Source organism: Oryzias latipes, chromosome 1, assembly GCF_002234675.1.
Source record: "Oryzias latipes chromosome 1, ASM223467v1".
In the NCBI taxonomy this organism is placed as follows: Eukaryota; Metazoa; Chordata; class Actinopteri; order Beloniformes; family Adrianichthyidae; genus Oryzias; species Oryzias latipes.
This window is the reverse complement of record NC_019859.2, coordinates 23,756,569-23,776,468: the sequence shown is the minus strand read 5'-3', so window position 1 is coordinate 23,776,468 and position 19,900 is coordinate 23,756,569. Positions and strand designations below refer to the sequence as shown.

Below are 19,900 nucleotides of genomic sequence, written 5' to 3'. Positions count from 1 at the left end.
AGTATCCAACCGTGGAGGAGCTGATGAGTGGATGCCGTGCTCTCACACACACACATACACACACATGCTGTGTGCTGATCACCTTGTCACAGACACTTAAAGAAACACAAAGAGGGAGATGTAAACCAAAGGCCCTGCAATGGTTTTCCCTCATGTCACCACCACCAGTGTGTGAGTGTGTGTTTACGATGCTAAAGGCCACATGCAAAGGGTTTCTCAGGCGACATCCAAAGGCTCTTGCAGGAGGAGAGAAGGGCTGTGATCGCTTTTCCATGCCCTGTCACAAGGACACGCTCATACACAAAAACGACAAAAACAAATCAAAAAACAGGAGTGGAGTCGCAACCGCTTCGTTCCACTGCGTGTTGCTTGGCAGGAAAACATCAAAAATCACATTGCCACGGATTCCAACACATCAAGCTCCCTTCCCATCCTTCATGCCAAACTAAATCTTCCTTTTAAGTCATTATTTTCAGTTTTACTGAAGACGAACACACTAAGATACTGGTCTCAAATACACAAAAATGGTTTCAGAATATCTACAAATGATGTTTTCCATGAAAAAGTAAGTTAAAGGATAAAATGAGGATAAAATTTCAAAGCTTTGGACTCCCTTATAGTACTTTTTATTACTCTTTTTGTCATGATTAACTGAATTTAGCTTTGGATTTTTGTTTACATATTCTTACATGAGTAAAATTTGGACCAGTTCCCTTTAACTACCTAAAGTACCATTAAAAAACTGATCTATGATTGATAAGTTCAATGTAAAATCAAAAGTATCCATTTTAATTTTGTTTCTATCTAAAAGGACAGTAAGGATGGATGTATATAATCACAATGTTTTATAAAAAAAAAAAAAAAAAAAACTTCTTTAAAGATGAGTCAATAATAAACTAAACTACAAGAGTAAATGTGCCCTTTTATTTTTGCACAACAGCACAGACAAAGCTTTGAATAATTGATTAGGATGGGATTTCCTGAAAAAAAATTGCCAACTGGCCCTCATTTTACTGCTCAATTCCACAAGTTCTGTTATAGATTTTACTATATCTCATGTTTACTCACTACAGATCAAAAAACACTTTAAATGGTTTTCTCTCTCTGCCAACAGATCAGTTTGAATGCTGCAGCCAGCAGATTGAGCCCCTAGTGAAGATATTTTAAATCTAAGACATAAATTTGATTTATACAAAATAAAATCTACAATCACAATAATGTTACCAAACTCTGAGAAAGACAAGTTTTAGTTTGCATTAGTTTGCCTTGAGAATGAAATAGAATAGTCTCCTCAGTGCAAAAAACATCAGCAACATCAAAGCTTCACCAAAATACTCAAAATATGTATGTAACATGCCAAATTGCGAAAACAACTTTCTTTTAACCTTAAAAAGTGATAAGGACATAAAAGAGTGTGAAACTACAGCAGCTGCAAGCGGGCCAACACTGATGGAGCCTTAATGGGAATCAGACAGATATGAGCCAAGAAGGCTTCAATCACAATTGTGTCAGAACAAAACTCACCAAACTGTTTGCAGGTCTGTGTGAAGAATGTGTGAGGAGTGACTGTGTTATGGAAATGAACCACCTCAAAGTTTAAAGCTGCTTTTTTCCCCCTCCATGTTTAACAGAATCGTATTGTGTTGAATTGAAGAGGACTTTCTTTGTTCTCAAAGATAAATATGTTCCCAGGTTAAGAAAAGCCATGATTGATTCAGACACAGAGAGGTGAATGGATGGAACACTTTATCACTGCTGGAGGGAAGAAACAACAAACATTTTCACACTTCACGACAGGAGCATTTAGAAAGGAAGATTATATCGTTTTTATATGTTTACGCTAAATGACAGGAAAAAGGAAGAAGCAAATCATTAAAGCTAATTTTCTTGCTCTTTTTAATCTTGATGATTGTAACATTGCTTTTCTTCATAAAAGCATAAAGAAACTCCAAAAGAAAAAGTATTTGAATTTGTTTGAAAGATGTATTATTTTTCTGTCTTTCTTCACATTAAATCAAAGTGGCTGATAAAAGGCAAGATGAGTGTATCTGTTAGAAGTAGGAGTCTTCTTAACAATGAATATGCATTGATTTGTCAAGCAGATCAAAACAATGACTCAGGTGAACATCAATGGAAGTATTAATACTGTCCAATCTGGAATTTTTCTAACTGTTTTATCATATTAACTAAATATTGAAGATATTTCCAAATCCAAGATGTTACTCTGACAAGCCTGAGGTTTTTTTGCTCAGCAGTGTGGATGACATGAGGTATCATGCTGCCTCCCAGTGGTTGCAAAGGTCACTGCATCTTCACTGCACTTGAAAATGTACTTTTAATTAATAATTTATGAGCCAAAATATCACTTTAACTTGAAATAAGAATTTCAATTCTTAGAAGAGAAAAATATATAAAGGTAAAATTTGTAATACCAACCACTGCTCAGGAATTTGTCACATGCCATTAACTTGAAAACAAAAATCCGTTTGGTAAACACATGAACACCATGAGCAAGATTTTTTTTTTTTGAGGAATGCAAAACTAAAGGTTCAGAACATTTTATGCATGATCAAGACTGTTTTCTGAACCCAGGCAAGCATGCTGTATTTACATGCATCACAAGCATAAGATAAAAAGTTGCCAATTCAAAGACTAAACAGGTCAATTCAGGTCCAATGTGGATCACATCTGGCAGCCTCCCCATCGACTCATATTCAGCCAGCAAAACCCTTTAATGACAAGAACTGCATTAAAGATGTCAGAGATCTAAAGGTGAAAGCTGGATGTCAACAGTTGGTTCTAGTTCCTTACAAATAGAACAGATAAATATAACAGGAAAAGAAGTCACAAAACCTGGGCTAAAACAAAAAAAAAAGAGAGACTTAAAAACAAATATACTAATAAATAAAAGTTTATTTTCAAACCTCAAAACAAAGTCTTTTTCTTAACAAAAATGTACAGAAAGTGGATACAATGTGCAACACAGAAACAAGGAGTTTAATGTTGGTCACAAGTGGTTTGTGGCTTGAAGCCGGTAGACAGCTGTCAGACCTTTGTATTAAGCCTTCGTCTTTAGCTCCTATTAGCAGCAGCGTTGCAGTAAACAAATATGATTTCAAACAGCGGCACAGGCGATGCTCAGAGAGTGCAGGAGTGTGTATGTATGGGCATGAAACCCGGAGATTAGGAGAAGATTTTAACTGAACAAGTGGAGCACTGAGCCTAATCACATCACGGCTCTGAGTCATTAACCCGTGTGTGTCGGGGGGGGGGGGGGGGGGGGCGTCAGTGACACCGTCGATGGAGGGGTGGACATTTTTATAACAAACGCCACACACACTGTCATCATGCATCCAATGACTCATGAGATTAACTGACAGTACGCAGCAAAAGCGTCAAACACAGACATGTCGGTGAGTTTTGCGGAGCATCATCCCTCCTTCTTGTTTCCCCAGCTGAACAGTCTGGACCTGGAGGACTTCTTCTTTGCTTTCTCCTTCTTAACGTCTGCAACAGAAGGTAGAGCACACATAAACGTACCATCTAACACAGGCCTGTTCCCATGAATGAACGGAGAAACGTTGGCATTGACTGGATGAATACATTAAAGTGAAATAGCTAATCTTTAGCCCACTGCAGCCATTCGCTGGCTTGAAACATAATAACCTTTCTCTGAAGTTGAATGAATCTCCTCAATTCCAATCATGAATTGCAAATGAAGTCAGCTTTAACTGTGTTCTATCAGAGGGTCAAATTACCCGGCCACATTATCCATTTGTCTAACAGCAAAGCTGCTGACAGAAAGAAAGAAAAATGGTGGGGGGGGGCATTTTGTTTGATGCTTTTTTTCCATTAACAAAGTTTAGATTGAATGAGATGAAAACATTTCCTAGTAGGGTTATCACACACACACACTTCTGTATGCCACAATGAGAGTTCCTCCAACTTCAGTGAGAAACACACACACACACACACACACACACACACAGAAGTCCTAAATGCGACCATTTAAAGGCTAGCTAACTGCTGGTCACACCAAGTTGTGATAACTAATGAACAAAGCTGAGGCGGGCGCCAATGGAGACTTACTGAAATCCATCATCATCTTGTTGAGTTTCTCGTCCTCCTCTTCCTCTCTGAGAAAATGAAGCACAAATAGTAAAAGGATTAATAAAAGTGCATTTTTCTATGAGCGAAAAAACAACCGTTATACTGTCACAGCTGCCCTTACGGACTGTCTGCAGGGGGGGGGGGGGGTAAATCTGTACGAGGCCCACAGGAAATTTTAAGATCAGGGACAAAAAAATGTTTTTTCTACAGGCATGCTGCGCCGTGGAACAGTATCCCCCGTACGTCATAAGTGCGTGTGACTTCAATTATCCTTACAAGTGTTCACGATGCCCAACAATGGTACGTTCCAGTGTCATGAGGTGGCCGCACAAACCTCAAGAGGACAGGAAGACACACCTGTTCTCTCTAAGATACAGACCTTCCACTCTACAACCCTGGACGGGCTAGGACAACCCAAAAACACGCAGCACCCGCACAGGGGTTGACCTGTGAGGAAGGCTTCAGCTTATGAACTTTAGCCAGTACACAGGAGTGTTATTCTCTTTTGTGTGTTTTTGTCTTAAGCTGATTTTTGGTTGTACTACCATGATATTTCTTGGTGTATAACAGGTTAAAAAGACAGCACTGGATCTAAAAACAAAAGTCTGCAAACTGCTCCAGACTTTCTCATTCTGACAGCCCACCTGAGTCGGTCCTCGTCCAGACCTTCCACTATGGCGTTTCTGTCATTGATGATCTCCAACAGTTTCTCCATCAGCTCTGCTTCTTTCTTCCTGTCCCACTCGGTTTTCAAATGCTCTGCGCACAAACAGAAGCCTTCAGTCTTGCCCCATTTCCTCTTGGGGGGGGGGGGTTTCTCCTCTAAAGACCTCACCAGGTTTATCCATCAGCCTCCTGAGCTGCTGCTCCACACTGGGCTGCTGCTCCTCCAGATCCTGAGTTTTACCACTGGACCCCAAAAAACCATCATAAGAGAATTTCAGTCCAGGTTTCAGTCCAAATAAGGGCGTTAATAAGATCACTTATATTTTCTTGATGGCAACTTATGGACTCCATTTATTAAATCATATTATTCCCACTTTAGACAAGGTTTTCAACTTTTTATCCTTCGTTGAAAATAAATAAAATAATAGTAGAAATGCTGTGGTGCATTAGGATACCTCTGCAATGATGTTACACCAAATATGATTTAAAAAATTGCATCAAAGGAGTCAAAAGTTATTCACAAGTTCTCCTCACATCTAGTGCATCTTCATCATGTATAGATCAAATCTGTTCTCTTCAAATGAAAAACCCTCAGCAGACTTTGCTTTGGTTGGTGGTGTTGGTCAGGTGGGGTGATGAAGGCTGTCTTCTTCCTTGCTGTGTGGTGTAGCAGGTTGGGGGGGGGGATACTGGGAACTCAAACTGTCAACCTTCTGGCTGCAGGTCTGTTTCCCTAATTGCTAAATAGTAGCAACCCTTCCTCCGGATGGGTGTGTGTGCACTCACATGTAGACGAGCTCAGACTCCCGACGCATGGCCACCTGCTTGTTCCTGATCAAGCTGAACCACTCCTCCATCAGCTCATCCATGACCGAGTCGTCGGCACCCTCTGACACACAAACGCACTCCCAGTTTACCACACACCTTTGTTTCCACCCCTTCGTGCGTAACGAGCACGATCATCTCACCCTCCTCGCTGCGCAGCTTCATCTCCAGCTCCACTCCTCGCCTCTCCAGCTCATTCACGTTTTCTTCAATCGCCTGGAGCTCCTTGATGATCTCCTCTCTGGGAATGTAGTTCGGCTTTGTCTACATGGGCGATCACACAAAAGTGTGAAGCACAAACAGAAATGACATACCTAAACCCTGCTTAGCGTGCAAGCAAAACAGACAAATAATGATAGCAATTACACACAAAACCCTTTTCTAAAAACACTTCTGGCCTGAGAATAACTCACAACTTCTTGACTTTTTAAACTGAGTTTATTAAATTAGGAACTTTACAAAGAACACAAACAAGTTTAAAAAATCTAAATACAGTCTAATTTACTTATACTGTAAGTGAATTATATCAACTATGCATGTGGTGTAGAATATCAGACACACAGGGCCTCCTTTTATGTGGGTCCATTTGTCCATCCACTACTGTTTTTTGTATCTTTTTAGAAGTCTGTCTGCCCCTTCTCATGAAATAATTAGTCTCCATCTGCTTTTTCCAACATGATCCGACACCAAAAATAACCATTATATGATGCCAAATCCATTTCCGAAAGCCCTCTGTTGGTTTTGTAGGACCAGGTCTTCAGGATGACTAACAGAGACTAAATTCCACCGTGTTCCTGTGTCTTCCACATGAGGAAGATGCAGTCTGTTACAGACCTGCTGTAGTGTAAAGCCACGAGGAGGCCAGTGCAGCTCGAGCTACCACACCAACGGACAGAGATGAACCCTGAGACTAATCTGCAGCTGCCTCTGTACATTTGTTTGGGTGAACTGTAAATTCCAAAGGTTTGCTTTGAAATATTTGAACCCGTCTACTGATGGAGTCATCCTCCACTGCTGCTGCTGCTTCCTGTTTAGAGCTGAGAGTTCTGCTGAAGACGCTCACAACTCGCCAGACAGGCAGGCTGTGAGTCGACTACCGGTTATTGCTTCTAATTTAAGTGATTTTGGTTCAACTTGGGAATCAAGTCAGAATTAGAAGATAAACAAAGTTCCTCAAGTTTATACAGCTCATTAAAAAAGCTAATAAACAGAGAATTGGAGATCAAAACTTTAAAATGTAAAGTCAGAATTAATAAAAGAAAAACATTAAAAATAAGAAGTTTGGTGACTGGCCTCAATCTAAATATTGACACAGAATAGCAGAGACTGAGTATTTGTACCTTAGTGCCCTTTGACTCTGGCTTGGTGCCGTTTATACTTTGCGGTTTGAGGCTTTTCTCGAGTACTGAAAGAGAGATTTTTTTTTTTAAACGGCAGCATACACAAGTGTGAGAGCTGAGAACACAGAGGGGAAGGATTTTTGGTTCTTCAAAGAATGTTGAAATGATCAAATGTAAATACCCTTTGGTGAATGTGAATTTGCAGAAGAGCTGGCTGAATGAGGAGTTGGAGACGGTCCAACAGGAAGTTCTGTAGTCTTTCCAGCTCCATTGGACCACGGTTTAGCAGGAGACACTGGAATACTGGCAGGTCTAAAAATGAATGAAGTAGTAGGAGACAAGGGGGAAAACAAAGAAACTATTAGGAGACATCTCCCAGTTTTCATGAACAACCCCTTCCCAGCTTAGTTTTATTTGACAAGAACAAGAGCAGAGGTCACATAGGGAGAGGAACTCTGAGCATTGAGCATGTGTTGCACCGTGGAGAACCTGAATCAGTCCTAACAGCATTTGAGGAAAAACCGGAACGATGGATGGATGGATGGATGGATGGATGGATGGATGGATGGATGGATGGATGGATGGATGGATGGATGGATGGATGGATGGATGGATGGATGGATGGATGGATGGATGGATGGATGGATGGATGGATGGATGGATGGATGGATGGATGGATGGATGGATGGATGGATGATCAGAATTTAAAAAGAAAATTTCCGCTCTGCCAGTTAATGCCTGACATTGTCTGTCTGCTAAGAGCCACTGTTCCACAGGATGGAAGCCAGAAAAAGGAGAGGCATTTCGGAGCAGAATTAAACATAACACAAACAAAATAGCAACAAAACACAACAAAAACAAAAAAGACTTACTTTGCTTCTTTAATTTCTTTGGAAACAGGCTTCAGCTTTGACCTCCAATCTACAGGAGACTCATTGTTTGAAACTACAAAGAAAGAAAATTAGAACCATTTCTAATTCACCACATTAATACATTTCAACTTTAGCAGGCTGCACAATTTAACCAGAAAAAAAATACAGAACTCAACTCAACAAGCGGGTCATGTGATTCTGTTGCATTTCTCAGCCGGTTAAACTGCAGTAGCACTGATCCGAGTAGATGTTACTTTTTAATTAAGAACTTATTCAAAGGTTGGGGAAAGCTGTCCAATTTGAAAACTAAAATATGAAAAATATTCTAAGCCTATAATTCATTTAGCTTCACACGGAAGTTCAGACAGTTCATTATGCCACTAAAATATTAAATGACATGATTGATTGGCCTAAAGCAAAAGCAGTATTTAGTTGTAGATTGTTTTTGTTTTACTCCTCAAACACAGACTGGACACAGAGAGTGCAGTAACACCATGTCAGACTGCTGGTTTTTGGCTATATCTGTAAGATGTATAGATTTGCACAACTATCAATCAATATTGTGGACTGTCTTCTATAGCAGGAACTGCTCAGTTGCTCAGAAAAAAATATTTTATGGGCATAAAATAAACTACAGTTTACTTTTTTTGTGGCAAATACAGATTAAATAGAGTGACTTTCTTCCAATAGACTCTATTACACACATTTTCTGATTATTGTTGATGAAATTTTGTAAAATACAAGTCTTTTACCTAAAGTGTTAGTTGAAGCTTTGCCAGACTTCAGGCCTCCTTTGTCTGAAGGCTGTTCTGGAGATCTACCACTGGGAGCAGAACTTGGGTTGTCTAAAGGCTGCAGGTCAGCGAGCAGTGATGGGTTTGCTTTCAGCCTGATCCGCCCTCTAGGAGCCTCAGTTTCTGCTTTAGTTGTTTCCGTTTGTGGCTGAGGTCTGGAAAAAAAAAAATCGGATAAATCCACTGAAGACCATTTTCACCAGCAGAGGTCAGGCTTGAGTAGGATGTAAGGATTGATCCTCTCTTGCAGTGACTGCGGTTGTTCACTTACTTGTCAGTTTTCCTGAGAGCTACATTCATCCACTGGGGTTTAGTGTCATTGTTGTTTTCTTCTGTTATTTTCTTTGAGAGAAAAGCTGCTGCTGAAGCTTTTTTCTTATTACTGTCGCTGTCTGTCTGTTTGCTGCTCACAGTCTCTCCCACACCAGTTGTTTTAGCAACAGTAGCACCCTTATTTTGATCCTTCACACTAACGAATAAGGTCACAGCCTGACCCACCGTGGACTCTGGCTTCTTAGCCGTCACACTGTGACCTTTATTTATGTCCAACTTGATAGTTGTTGTTGCTTTCTCCTGTGGGTTAGACGGCTTCTCAGCTTGGAGGAACTTTAGCTTGGTCTCCTTTGTCTTGGCCGCAGTCATTGAAGAGCGAGGAGCGGGAACAGGTGTGGTGATTGAGGAGGTGTTCCTAGTGACATGTGAAACTGTGGGTTTGGACACAACTAGTGGCATTCTTTCCTTAGCAGCAGAAGCAACAGTTGATGAAGGAGGTGAAGTAGAAGAAATACTGGAAGGCGTGGCAGGTTGTTTGGTCAGCCACGATGGTCCCGCTTTGATCGGTGTTTGAGCAGGACTCGTTGTTCTGGTTTTACTGGCATCTGGTTGAGGCTTTAAAACATAGTTGTTGGTGGGTAAATCCCGAAGAGGTGAGCTTGTGTTTGGTGATAACTGCCTGAGAAACAAAAATGAAACCAAAATGTACAATGAGGAAAAACATTCAAGAACAGCAATGACCAATTCTGAACCTCTGTTGGGCTCCATTTAACTTAAAATCTGTCCAAAGTCTTAACAAGGCCTTTAAAGATTTAGTCTAAAAAAGAAGGAAAACTGAAATCCTCCGATGATATTTATTGTTAAAATACAAAAGAATTCCTTCTGCTTTCCAGCTGCTAGCTTGTGAATTGACTTAGGCTGTGCTTGAATTCCCTCCCTACTTCCTAACTACTGAAAACCTAAAGTGCAGGACAATCTAGTGGCCTGGACATTAAAAGCAATTCATACACCACGCTCATTACGTTGTTTTTTTAAACCAGATGACTTCACAGATTTTCTGAAAAAACAAAACAAATAAAACTAAAAACTATGAACATTTTACAAAGAAAATGCATCAATCTGCTGTGTTCTGATGATGAAAACTTGAATGATTTATGAAAAGACAAAAAAACAAGTAATACATTTATTTCACAATGCTCTCTATTCGCCAATCTAGTGAGCATCGATGCACACTGGCTTTTCGTTGAGACTTTTGGGAAATTTCTAGGGCACTGGATTTTGGAATTGTAGATTCGGACAACCAAACGAAATGGCAAACACGATCTATAGCACCAAGTAGTGAGTCGTGAAGGAATTAAGACAGAAATTTTGGATTATGTTGGGGCTTTTCTTCCCATGTAGACTACATCTGGAAGACAATTATCTGGAAAAAAAAAGAGTCAAAAATGTGTTTTTGCTTTGTTTACTTGGAAGTTAAATTGCCCCAAATGTGGTTAAGTCATTTCATGAGTAAGAATGTGGCGCCTGACAAAGAACAATATGACACCAAGCTAATCCACTTAGAGAAGCTACCTGCTACTTCCACCATTCAAATCAGCCATGCCTCCATCAGCTACCTGACATCATGCATTCACCTAACTCATTTTTTAAAGTAAATATATGTATTTGTGTTAGCATTATTACTGAGTGAACATTTAAGCTAATAAAAACCCTATTGAGCATTTGGAAAACAACCTTTTTTCCCCAGTTACTTTAAAATCCTTTTGCAGCAAAATTATAGATAAATGCAATGAAGAGACAGAACATTTTTACCATAGTCTATTAAAAATTTTTGCCAAAATATTTACATATTTAGTTATTTAAGACCAGTGACCCCGAAAGGGAATGAACGGAAGAAGATGAATGAATGAATGAATGAATGAATGAATGAATGAATGAATGAATGAGTTATTTAAGACTTAAATATTCAAATTACAATTCCTGAAATTTTTTCTTTTAGGTGAATGAAAACATGAACAATTTCTCTGCACTGAGCCATGTGTAAATGCAAAACTCAGTTTTGTTATCCATGTCATGTAAAGTTAATTTTCCTTCTTTTACATAGTGTCTTAAAGATGTTTTGAGAAAATCATTTAGGTTACGTTTTAACACAAACTTGTCCTTTTACTCCTGTTGAACCTAGATTCAGAAGTAGGAGTAATAAACAAGTTTAAAAAAATATTTCAAATTTCATCCTAGCAACATATTTGACCATTTTCATTCCAATAGTTAAAGCCTTTCAGCTCCTTCAACAGAAAATGGAATCATACAGTTCATAACCCTGTGCTTGCCACAAATCTAATAAATTATTTACCTACATCAAATTCTAGGTAAAACCCATTTTAAAATTCTTGATTGATTAAAAAATGTAACCGCTAAGATGAGTAAACTAAAAGCAGCAAGTTTAACAAGTGACGTGTTATGGAAAAACCTTTGCTATAAATTCTCCTTTCATTCTCTTTTGACGTTTGCTATAAACGTTTGTTATGAATTCTCCTTTCATTTATAAACATTTTTTGTGTGGTGGAGAAAAGACATTTTTCCACAAAATCCACTCCGTAGTGTTCTCACCTTGCACAGTTCCTGTGGTAAAGCTTCCCGTCCAGTAGATGTCGCTGCACCAAGTGTACGTGTGTATTACAGGACGCACATTTGTTACTCAGTGTACCAGTCTGAGATGGTTTCTCAGCATTAACATCCTGAAAACAAAACACTTTTTTAAATCCTAAAGCATGGACATGCATTTTCATCTGCAGCATTTTGTTAATGGTGAACTGGCATGACTCTACCTCACTTTTTAACCTATAAATGTGATCTAGAGAGGAGTGGTCCCCAACCTTTTTAAGACCACGGACCCGTTTAATGTCAGACAATATTTTCACAGACTGGCCTGTATGAGGCTGAACTGGAAGGCAGTTGTTTTTTTTTTTTGTTTTAGCTTCCAGTTCCCCCTCACTTTTGAGGGTGAAGTTTATCTTCATCCTCTAAAATATTTGCAACTGGTTTAAACTTTATTGTACACTAGATTTTGTGTAGGAACCATTAAAATATGATATCGATTTTCACTAGACCCATAATTTTCAAAGTGGAAGCTAAAAAAAAAAAATCAGACGCCAACTTCAGCCTCATCTAACTTTTAAGTTGGGACGAATAAATTACCGTAAAATAAATAAATAAACTGTCTCAAAACTGTAATTTTCTAAATAAAATATTAAACATGAACCCACCATTTGAACAACTTTATTAGGGGCTTCCTTGTAACAGTAATATTTAGCATTATTATTATGGTCTGTATTCTTTTGGTATTATGGTCAACTGTCACAATAAATCCATTTGTGGAGTACAGACTCCTGGTTTTTGTCTGTTAAAAGCAGCTTCCCTTTATTTTGAAGTTACATCCTTTTTTTTCCAGTTTCCTCTGTGACATTTCTGCCGAAAGAAACTTTTCAATAAGGTTTATTTTTCTTAACTTTGCTAGCTTGGGGTTTTTCATTTTAGTGGTCAGTGCAGCCGCTCTAAGAAAGTAGTGGATGGATTTTGGACAGATGACCGAGCAACATGACACGCGTCAAGAATGAGTCGAATGAATCGGGGAGAATCAGATATTTTTTCCAAAATAAAACTTCCTTTCAGAATCAGATTATTAAAAACTGAAAAACTCTAAGTCATGTTCATGTTTATGTTATGCGGCCCGGAGGTTTGGGAGCACTGACAGAGAACGCAAAAAGCTTACCTGCAGTGCATTTCGGCTTTGTTTGGGTGAAGGAGAAGGTCTTGTCCTGTTTAGAAAGGGAGGAGGACTGTTTTCTCTTGCATCTTTAGATCCAGGAAAGACTTTAGACGCCACTGCCGAGTTCTTTTTCCCAGGCGTCTCCCCCATGGGGCCGTCCGCCGGGCGTTTGATAGCCCCCATACCACCGACTGTTCACCAACAGACAAGGATACAGAGAGGTGAGAGAGCTGCACAGGCTCACACAGGCAGGACACAGTCAGAAGGTACTCACTAGGGTTACGACCATGGAAGTAGTTGTAGTACTGTGAGACATATGTCAGGATGCTGAGGCGGTCAGGAACCTTGAGAGCGACCATGTCTTCTGCATCCAACAGTGCAGGAATTCCCAGTTTCTCCTCTGCAACCTTGAAGGCCTGCAAATAAAACTCTGCATTTAAATAAACAAATGGGATGCAGCACAAGAGATCTAGCAGTTATCTAAACACCTCAAGCACCAACCAGCTCTATCTTATCCAGGAGAAAACTAAGAGATAATCTTCTCAGCGGCAAGCCCAGGATCCAAAACGCCTAAAGTTGGATGCGTTGATGGGGCGTCCTTATCAAAGGCCAAAGCTAAAAACATTCCAACATGACCTTAAATCCTCAATCCATCTCTAAATGTGACCACAGCTACTTTAGAAATCAAACAAATGATTGAGCTTACAATTATTAGAAATAATGAGCACTAATGCAGAGCTCACGGCCACATGTGAGTGTTGGACCGCAGATCAGCTCTTCTGTTATTTGGATAATATTCTCCTTCAACTTTACCAGGTTTGCATGTCTGTGTCACTCACTCATCAATGAGACTCTAAGACACAGAAGAAAAAGGAGGAGGAGCCAGCACAGAGTTCCAATCTGACGATCACCGCAGATAAACAGCAGAGGGTTTTAGGACGGCAATAAACTGCACTACAGTGCACCTTACCAAGCCTTTGGCAATACTTTCCGGTACTTTCTTTTACAACTCAAGGAGTTATGTAATCACGAAGATTTTTTTGCTTTTAGTCATAAGTTTGAAAGTAAAACAGTCTAAATATCGACAAAGCTGTTAAAAGTTAAAGTTAAGAACACATAATACACTAAGTATTTCCTCTCATTATGCAAGGAAACCCCTTCAGTTAAGTCCACTTTGTGTTTCTTGCAAAAGAGCAAAACAATTAAACGACCAGACATTCGATCCAACATTCATGACCATCTTACAACTGGTGTGTAATAAATGTGGATGAAAACGTGTAGAAATTGAATTACCCTGGATCCATCTATCAGCATTAACATAAAAATGTATTTTTTTTTTTAATGTATTCCATACAAATAAATTTCAGAGGATGCAGTTTGTTGTTAAAATGTCAATTTAGATTGGACACAAAGTTTGGGTAAAATTATTATGCAAAGTAATCATGTTTTTAATTGTGTGACGATGCATCAGAAACCGTTTTTATGCTTCAAAAGAGAACCGTGTTGCTATGTTTTATATTAGTGAGTACTAGGCCTTCACAATAAATCACAAATTTATTGAGCTATCAAGATGTGCAATATGCATACTGCAAAAGAAGGCGAAACTTTTGATAAATGTGCCAAAACAATGTTCTGGCAGCTTGAAATCCTTAACAAACCAAATAAATCAATTTAGGCCAATTTGACCAATCGGCTGGAGTCTTTTATGTTAGATGCTCGCCTCCAATGTAGACGAGGGTCATTTGGAGTATAATTAAAGTTATGTTGACTCTTTTTTAAGTTATACCGTTGCAGTGAAATAGAAATTATGAATTTTGTTCTTTTGCTATTTGTTCGGGTATCGCAGGTTATATCGTCATCACAATATTGATCATTAATATCGCAAATCGCGAGTTTTTCCTCATATAGTGCAGCCCTGGGTACTATTGAGTAAATGTGTTATGAAGACTGAAACAGGGGGAAAACTCAACTACCGGTAAGTGTTTTACTGAGACAAAGAGAAAACCTAATAACAAAAAAAAAGAAAGAAAAGAAGCTTAGCCTTCAAAGCTTATTATTAAATTAAGAAAACATGTGTGTCGTGTTACATTGTAAAAGCCAATTCTTAAATAAAAATATACAAAGGCATTTTTCAACCAGATGTTCACAGAGTTAATCAAACTATTTTTTTATGTCCTACCTTCAAAAACAAACTTTTTGCATTTTAAACAAATGTGCATAAATTACAGAACTGCTGATGCTTTGCTGTAAAAGAAACATCATAAAGATGCTGGCAGAAACCATAAGGAGTGTCATCATCCACAATGACAAGACTTCTATAGCTGCAAATGCAGCAAACTCATCCAGTAAAGAGAAAATGAATCCTCCACAATCAACAATGAGAGCTCTTGCTTACATTCTAGAGTACAGTTTCCATTTATCTAAAATGTTTGTTGTTTTTTTTTAAAGAATCAAGCAATTAAAAAAAAAAACATTCCAATTGAGATGTATGGAGGTAGCAGCATCATGATGTGGGGTGGCTCTGTGGCTAATCTAATTCAGGAACATATTAAGACGTAGGTCACAAGACAAATCTTTTCCAAATGAATGACCACAAACGATCTTTAAAGTGGCTGAATGACAGTTATTGGAGTTTACTAGGAGGACCTCATTACTGTCCCAGATAAAAACTCGTGGACTGGAAGGACGTGTGGACAGAAATGCCTCATCCACTGCACTCCTTCAAATGGAAGGAAACTCCTGCGATAGATTTATGCCGAAGAGCAATTCCACCCAACCCAGTGTTTGTAAACTTTGAAAGAAGTTATAAATTATCGTAAAACAAATTCTCCCCAACTATTGGGAAACGGGAAAAATGCTCCAGTCTAGCCAGGCTGGACATTTTTGGGACTCGGATCAAATGGAAACGTTTCTTACCAGCTTGTTGTTCTCATAGACATCTTCCTTTGACAGAGAGTTGAAGTTACTGCAACAGATACAGGAGAAAAATGAGCCGTCCGCATTACAAGAAAGACGTGTTGCTGAGTCATGCATCATTTCCTCTCATCAAGAACATTTATCCCTGCAGTAAGTTAAGCATTTCAAGAAGAGCTTTCAGCACATGCTTAGATAATAGGATATGAACAAAAAGACCTTAGAGATCTTTTATGTCCTTTAGTTTAAACACCCCAACATCACGCTTGATTGGTGGTGATGGTGAATCAGTTTTGAACATGATTTCAATTGACAAAACCTCAACACTGTACAGAAACGGCTAACATTCCATAGCTTCCAAGTACTAATAATTAACTTTTTACTTTCTATGAACAAGGAAAGAAAAAGTCCCTTTGTTAGCAAATAAGCTCTAGGACTGGAGGAGCTGATTTTATTGTTTTTGTTTCCTGTAAGACTCAACAAAGATAAGCTGCAGACACTTTCCTTCAGCTCTGCCCTGTGAAGGATGCCAGGCGTGTGAATGATTATTAGGAAATCCACAAACATGCAAAGACCTATCCGGACATGTCCATCCGAAGACACAGGCTGTCCTGTAATCTTGCAACTTTTTTTTGGTTAAAAATTTCGTTTTTCTTTGTACATTGTCAGTTTCTTCACCAATTTTTGAGCCAGTTCCAGGTTAAACATTATTCTGTGCAGCTACCTGGAAGGAAAATGAAAAAAAAAAAAAATCATCTTCAACAAATAAAGAACTGCTCTGAGTCGAAACGAAACATCTGAAGATGGTTTAAAGACCCACCCCGATAAAAAAATGGTGTTTTTAGCATGTTCATGTGGCTTTTTTTCATTTTTTCAGGAGCAGTCAAAAAAGAATGCCGTTTGAAAAAGATTGAAGCAGTGACATGGAAGCTACAATGGCGAGCTGCAACCTCCAGCATCCTCTCCATTCTGATGCATCTACTGTACTTGTATACGACTAGATCTGTGTGCGTCCTCGTTTTCCTCGTCTGACCTGACATCTGGATCATCTGGATCCTGACTCTGTCCTCCCTCTCCTTCCCAGGAAGTTTCATAACAAGTCATGTGAGACATCCTGCAACTCAAACAGCCAACTTCTCAACTAGACATTGGCCTTAATGACCCACAGAGGATAAATGGGCGGAGTCACAGCTGACACCCTGACTCATAGATCCGCTGTAACTGACAAACACTTTCAGGTGATTCTCCACGGTCTGCTGGTGGCAAAACGGAGCATGTGCAGCTGTGGCTCTGGAGGCATTATGGTCAGTTCCATAACCCCATCGCTGAAGTGACAGTTTGAGGGAAGAGATAAAACAAGTACTTCCTGCTGCAGAGGCAGGACAAATGCTCAGCTCCAGACCAAAAAAAGTTCAAACTTCTGCTTTTCGAGCTAAAAGGTTCCTCCATCCATCATGCAACATTTATCTCACACTGGGGTTTTGAACAGTTAACAGACAAATGTCCAAAGTGTCCTCATGATGTGAATAATAGGAAGAAACAATCAGGACGTACAGCAACTCCTGTTAACTATGACATAGCAGCAGAAAATACAGAAAACCAAGTAGACTGACCTCTAAAAAGACCAGCTTAGATCAGAGACACGTCAGAATCTCCTGTTTTAGAGACACCTGAGTTTACAAGAAATCCAGCGTTTCCCTTGATCAGCTGAGCCTGAGGGTCATGCACTGAGGAAATGCTATAGGAACAGGTTTCTGTCGACTTCTCCTTCAGGTTGTGAACTAATGAAAAGTTCATGGAAAAATCCGCTTAGCCAGATGCCCGTGTCGCCCATTTACACAAACCTTTGCAAAGGGTCTGACTGAAAACCAAAACCTGCTCTGGGCTTTTCCAGCAGAGCCCTCTGACTGAGCATGTGCAGTGTCTCCCAAATACTTCCAAACTGAACATGAAATTCCACAGGAGACATTCATGCTAATCCACAAGTTGAAATAAAAAAATCACTTGTATAAACTGCTTTTTTGGAAGCATCTGAAATAATTGACTATCAGCTGTTGTCGATATAATGTTGTTGTTGTTGTTGTTGTTGTTTTATTATCTCACAAGGAGGAATTCATTTAAAATAATTCAGCCCATATTTCCTTTAGCCCAAAAAAATGCCACCCAGTCGGTGACAGTGTGGTTTTATGTTGGCTTCTTTAGGTCAAAGTCCTCATCTCAACAGACATGTAGAGTCAGGTCCGGTTCCTGCGCAGACAGACAGACAGACAGACAGACACGCAGACAGACAGACAGACAGATATACTCACATGAGCTCGGGTCTGTGTTTGTGGATGAGGGCGCAGAAGGCCAGGCCGTCCCTGAAGGACGTGGTCATGTTTGTGATGGACACATCCCGGTATCCCTCGCACTGGACCCGGCACCACTGCTGCAGGGCCTTGACGGCCGACATGACCGGCGCTGACTCCCGCTGCGTGAGTGAGGCGTTCACGGACGGAGCTCCGCGTTCTCTTCTCTTCCGAACTTCAGAAAACTTCCCAAAGGCAAATCCCGGAAACAGGAGCGTGTTCGCGGGAGTCCCACCGCTGCTCCCGGTCTCCGCGCTCTGTCTGAACAGAAACCGTGACACCTGCGGAAAGTCCAGGTGACGTTAGGTGACGTAAGCGGAGTTTTGCTCGTCCTCGCGCCTCTTCAACTTTTTCTGCCCCGCCCAATTGTCACGCAGACCCCCGCGCGCGCACCCCAGGTCCATGTTCGTAGAGCTTGACCTAATAGTAGACGTTTTTAGGGCTTTTACTTGTAAATGACGTTCAAATATTGGTTATTAGACGATGTCTTGTCACCAAAATCAGAGAAAGCCTTGATAAAGACTGGGATTAAGAGGAATTTATTTGTTCTTTTATATTGTATTTCAATATCTGGAAACTGGATTTTTCCAGGCCTTTTTACAAAAGTTATCTTTAAGTAAAGGTATCTTACTTCTGGATATTCTGATACTTTGTGTTGGAATCATGGCCGTTTTTTTCCCACAGTAATGCCAACATTTAACTCTTTTAAGTTGAACAGTTAATCAGGTGTGGTTTTGTTTGAATTTGCTTGTCTGGTCTTGCTTTGTGAGGTGTGTGGAAGGAAAGTGGGTGTGGCTAATTCACCTGACACCTGCCCTGCTTCTAACTGCAGCAGTGGGCCAAAAGAGCTTCCAAAGTTTAATTACCTGCACAGAAAACAGAGTTGAACTCTATTCTCTGCTGATTTTCGTCTTTGTTGCGGTCCCTTTTGTCTTTCTATGTATCATCATAGAATGACAAATACTGGAACAGTTTGACACGAAAAGCACATCATCTTTTCTTGTTGAAGCAGTTCTCCATACTATAAAAAAAACACTTGTGGTGACACATTATTTATTTCTTACAAGACAGTTCAGTTTTATAACTGGTGTAGCAACATGGTATATGAAAAACACTAACTTCATTCTTTGAGGGTTTCCCTTGTTTAAATTATATGACCATAAATGAAAGTACATTAAACATGTGCACGCCTAATGTACTTTTCACAGTAAATCAGAAAAAGTGTCCCTACATTTTTATAAAGATTTTTCTCTATAATCTAGACACAACTTTAAAATCTGTGCTGCTGGAACAGATCAATCTCAAAGTTAAAGTTAATTTTCTTCTCTCATTAGATTTAAAAATTTCTATGATTGGATTTCTATCCAACACAAAAGGTTAAGGTTTAGATTAAAATTTCAGTCTATCCTACTTTTATTTATGTTGTCATGATTATCAAAATCATTTCCTGAGAGGATTGTAGACAGTTTAAGTTCTCGGTTTTTATTTGCGTTATAACTTAGGCTCAAAATATTTATAGAAAATCTCAAGTAAACAAGTGATACATTTGAATTTGTGTTGTCATTTGGTCCTTTTGGTTTATAATCATGGTGTTGGAATTTGTTATCTGGAAAGATTTTTGTAAACATAAAATCCACAAATAGAAAGGCTGATGTCACATGTTCTGAATCATATTCTTGCGTAAAGTCATGTCAAACTGGTTATTTCTACATGTTCAGCACTCATGTTAATGAGTCATTCTTGCAACATACAAAAAAGTGAGTTGGAAAACAGAAATAGTTTTCACAGGCATGACTGGTTTATTTGGTTTAAATAATGTCTAAAGTAAGGACGGTAAGTTTGATTTATCGACACAGATATAACTCAAAAAGCTCCAAATAAAACTTTTCAGTTTAGACAGTCTGCAAAGATTATATATGGGTATAATGGGGCTAAGTGTTCATACATTTAACAGGAAAAGAAGAAAAAACTGATTAAAAACAAAAGGAAA

General features: G+C 39.3%; 1 protein-coding gene across 1 annotated transcript; it reads right to left on the bottom strand.

Annotated features, from left to right (window-relative positions):
• Positions 1 to 2,895: 2,895 nt before the first annotated feature.
• Positions 2,896 to 18,676, bottom strand: LOC101158422 (MICAL-like protein 2). The gene is made up of 16 exons (XM_011478092.3): positions 17,872 to 18,676; positions 15,566 to 15,614; positions 12,924 to 13,065; positions 12,653 to 12,840; positions 11,491 to 11,618; positions 8,879 to 9,559; positions 8,566 to 8,762; positions 7,814 to 7,886; positions 7,123 to 7,253; positions 6,942 to 7,006; positions 5,745 to 5,865; positions 5,563 to 5,665; positions 4,946 to 5,019; positions 4,755 to 4,869; positions 4,090 to 4,136; positions 2,896 to 3,507 (listed from the first exon to the last, which is right to left on the bottom strand). Exons 1-16 carry the CDS (start codon positions 18,012 to 18,014, stop codon positions 3,431 to 3,433), a joined length of 2,334 nt encoding a protein of 777 aa, XP_011476394.1. The 5' UTR covers positions 18,015 to 18,676; the 3' UTR covers positions 2,896 to 3,430.
• Positions 18,677 to 19,900: the final 1,224 nt, after the last annotated feature.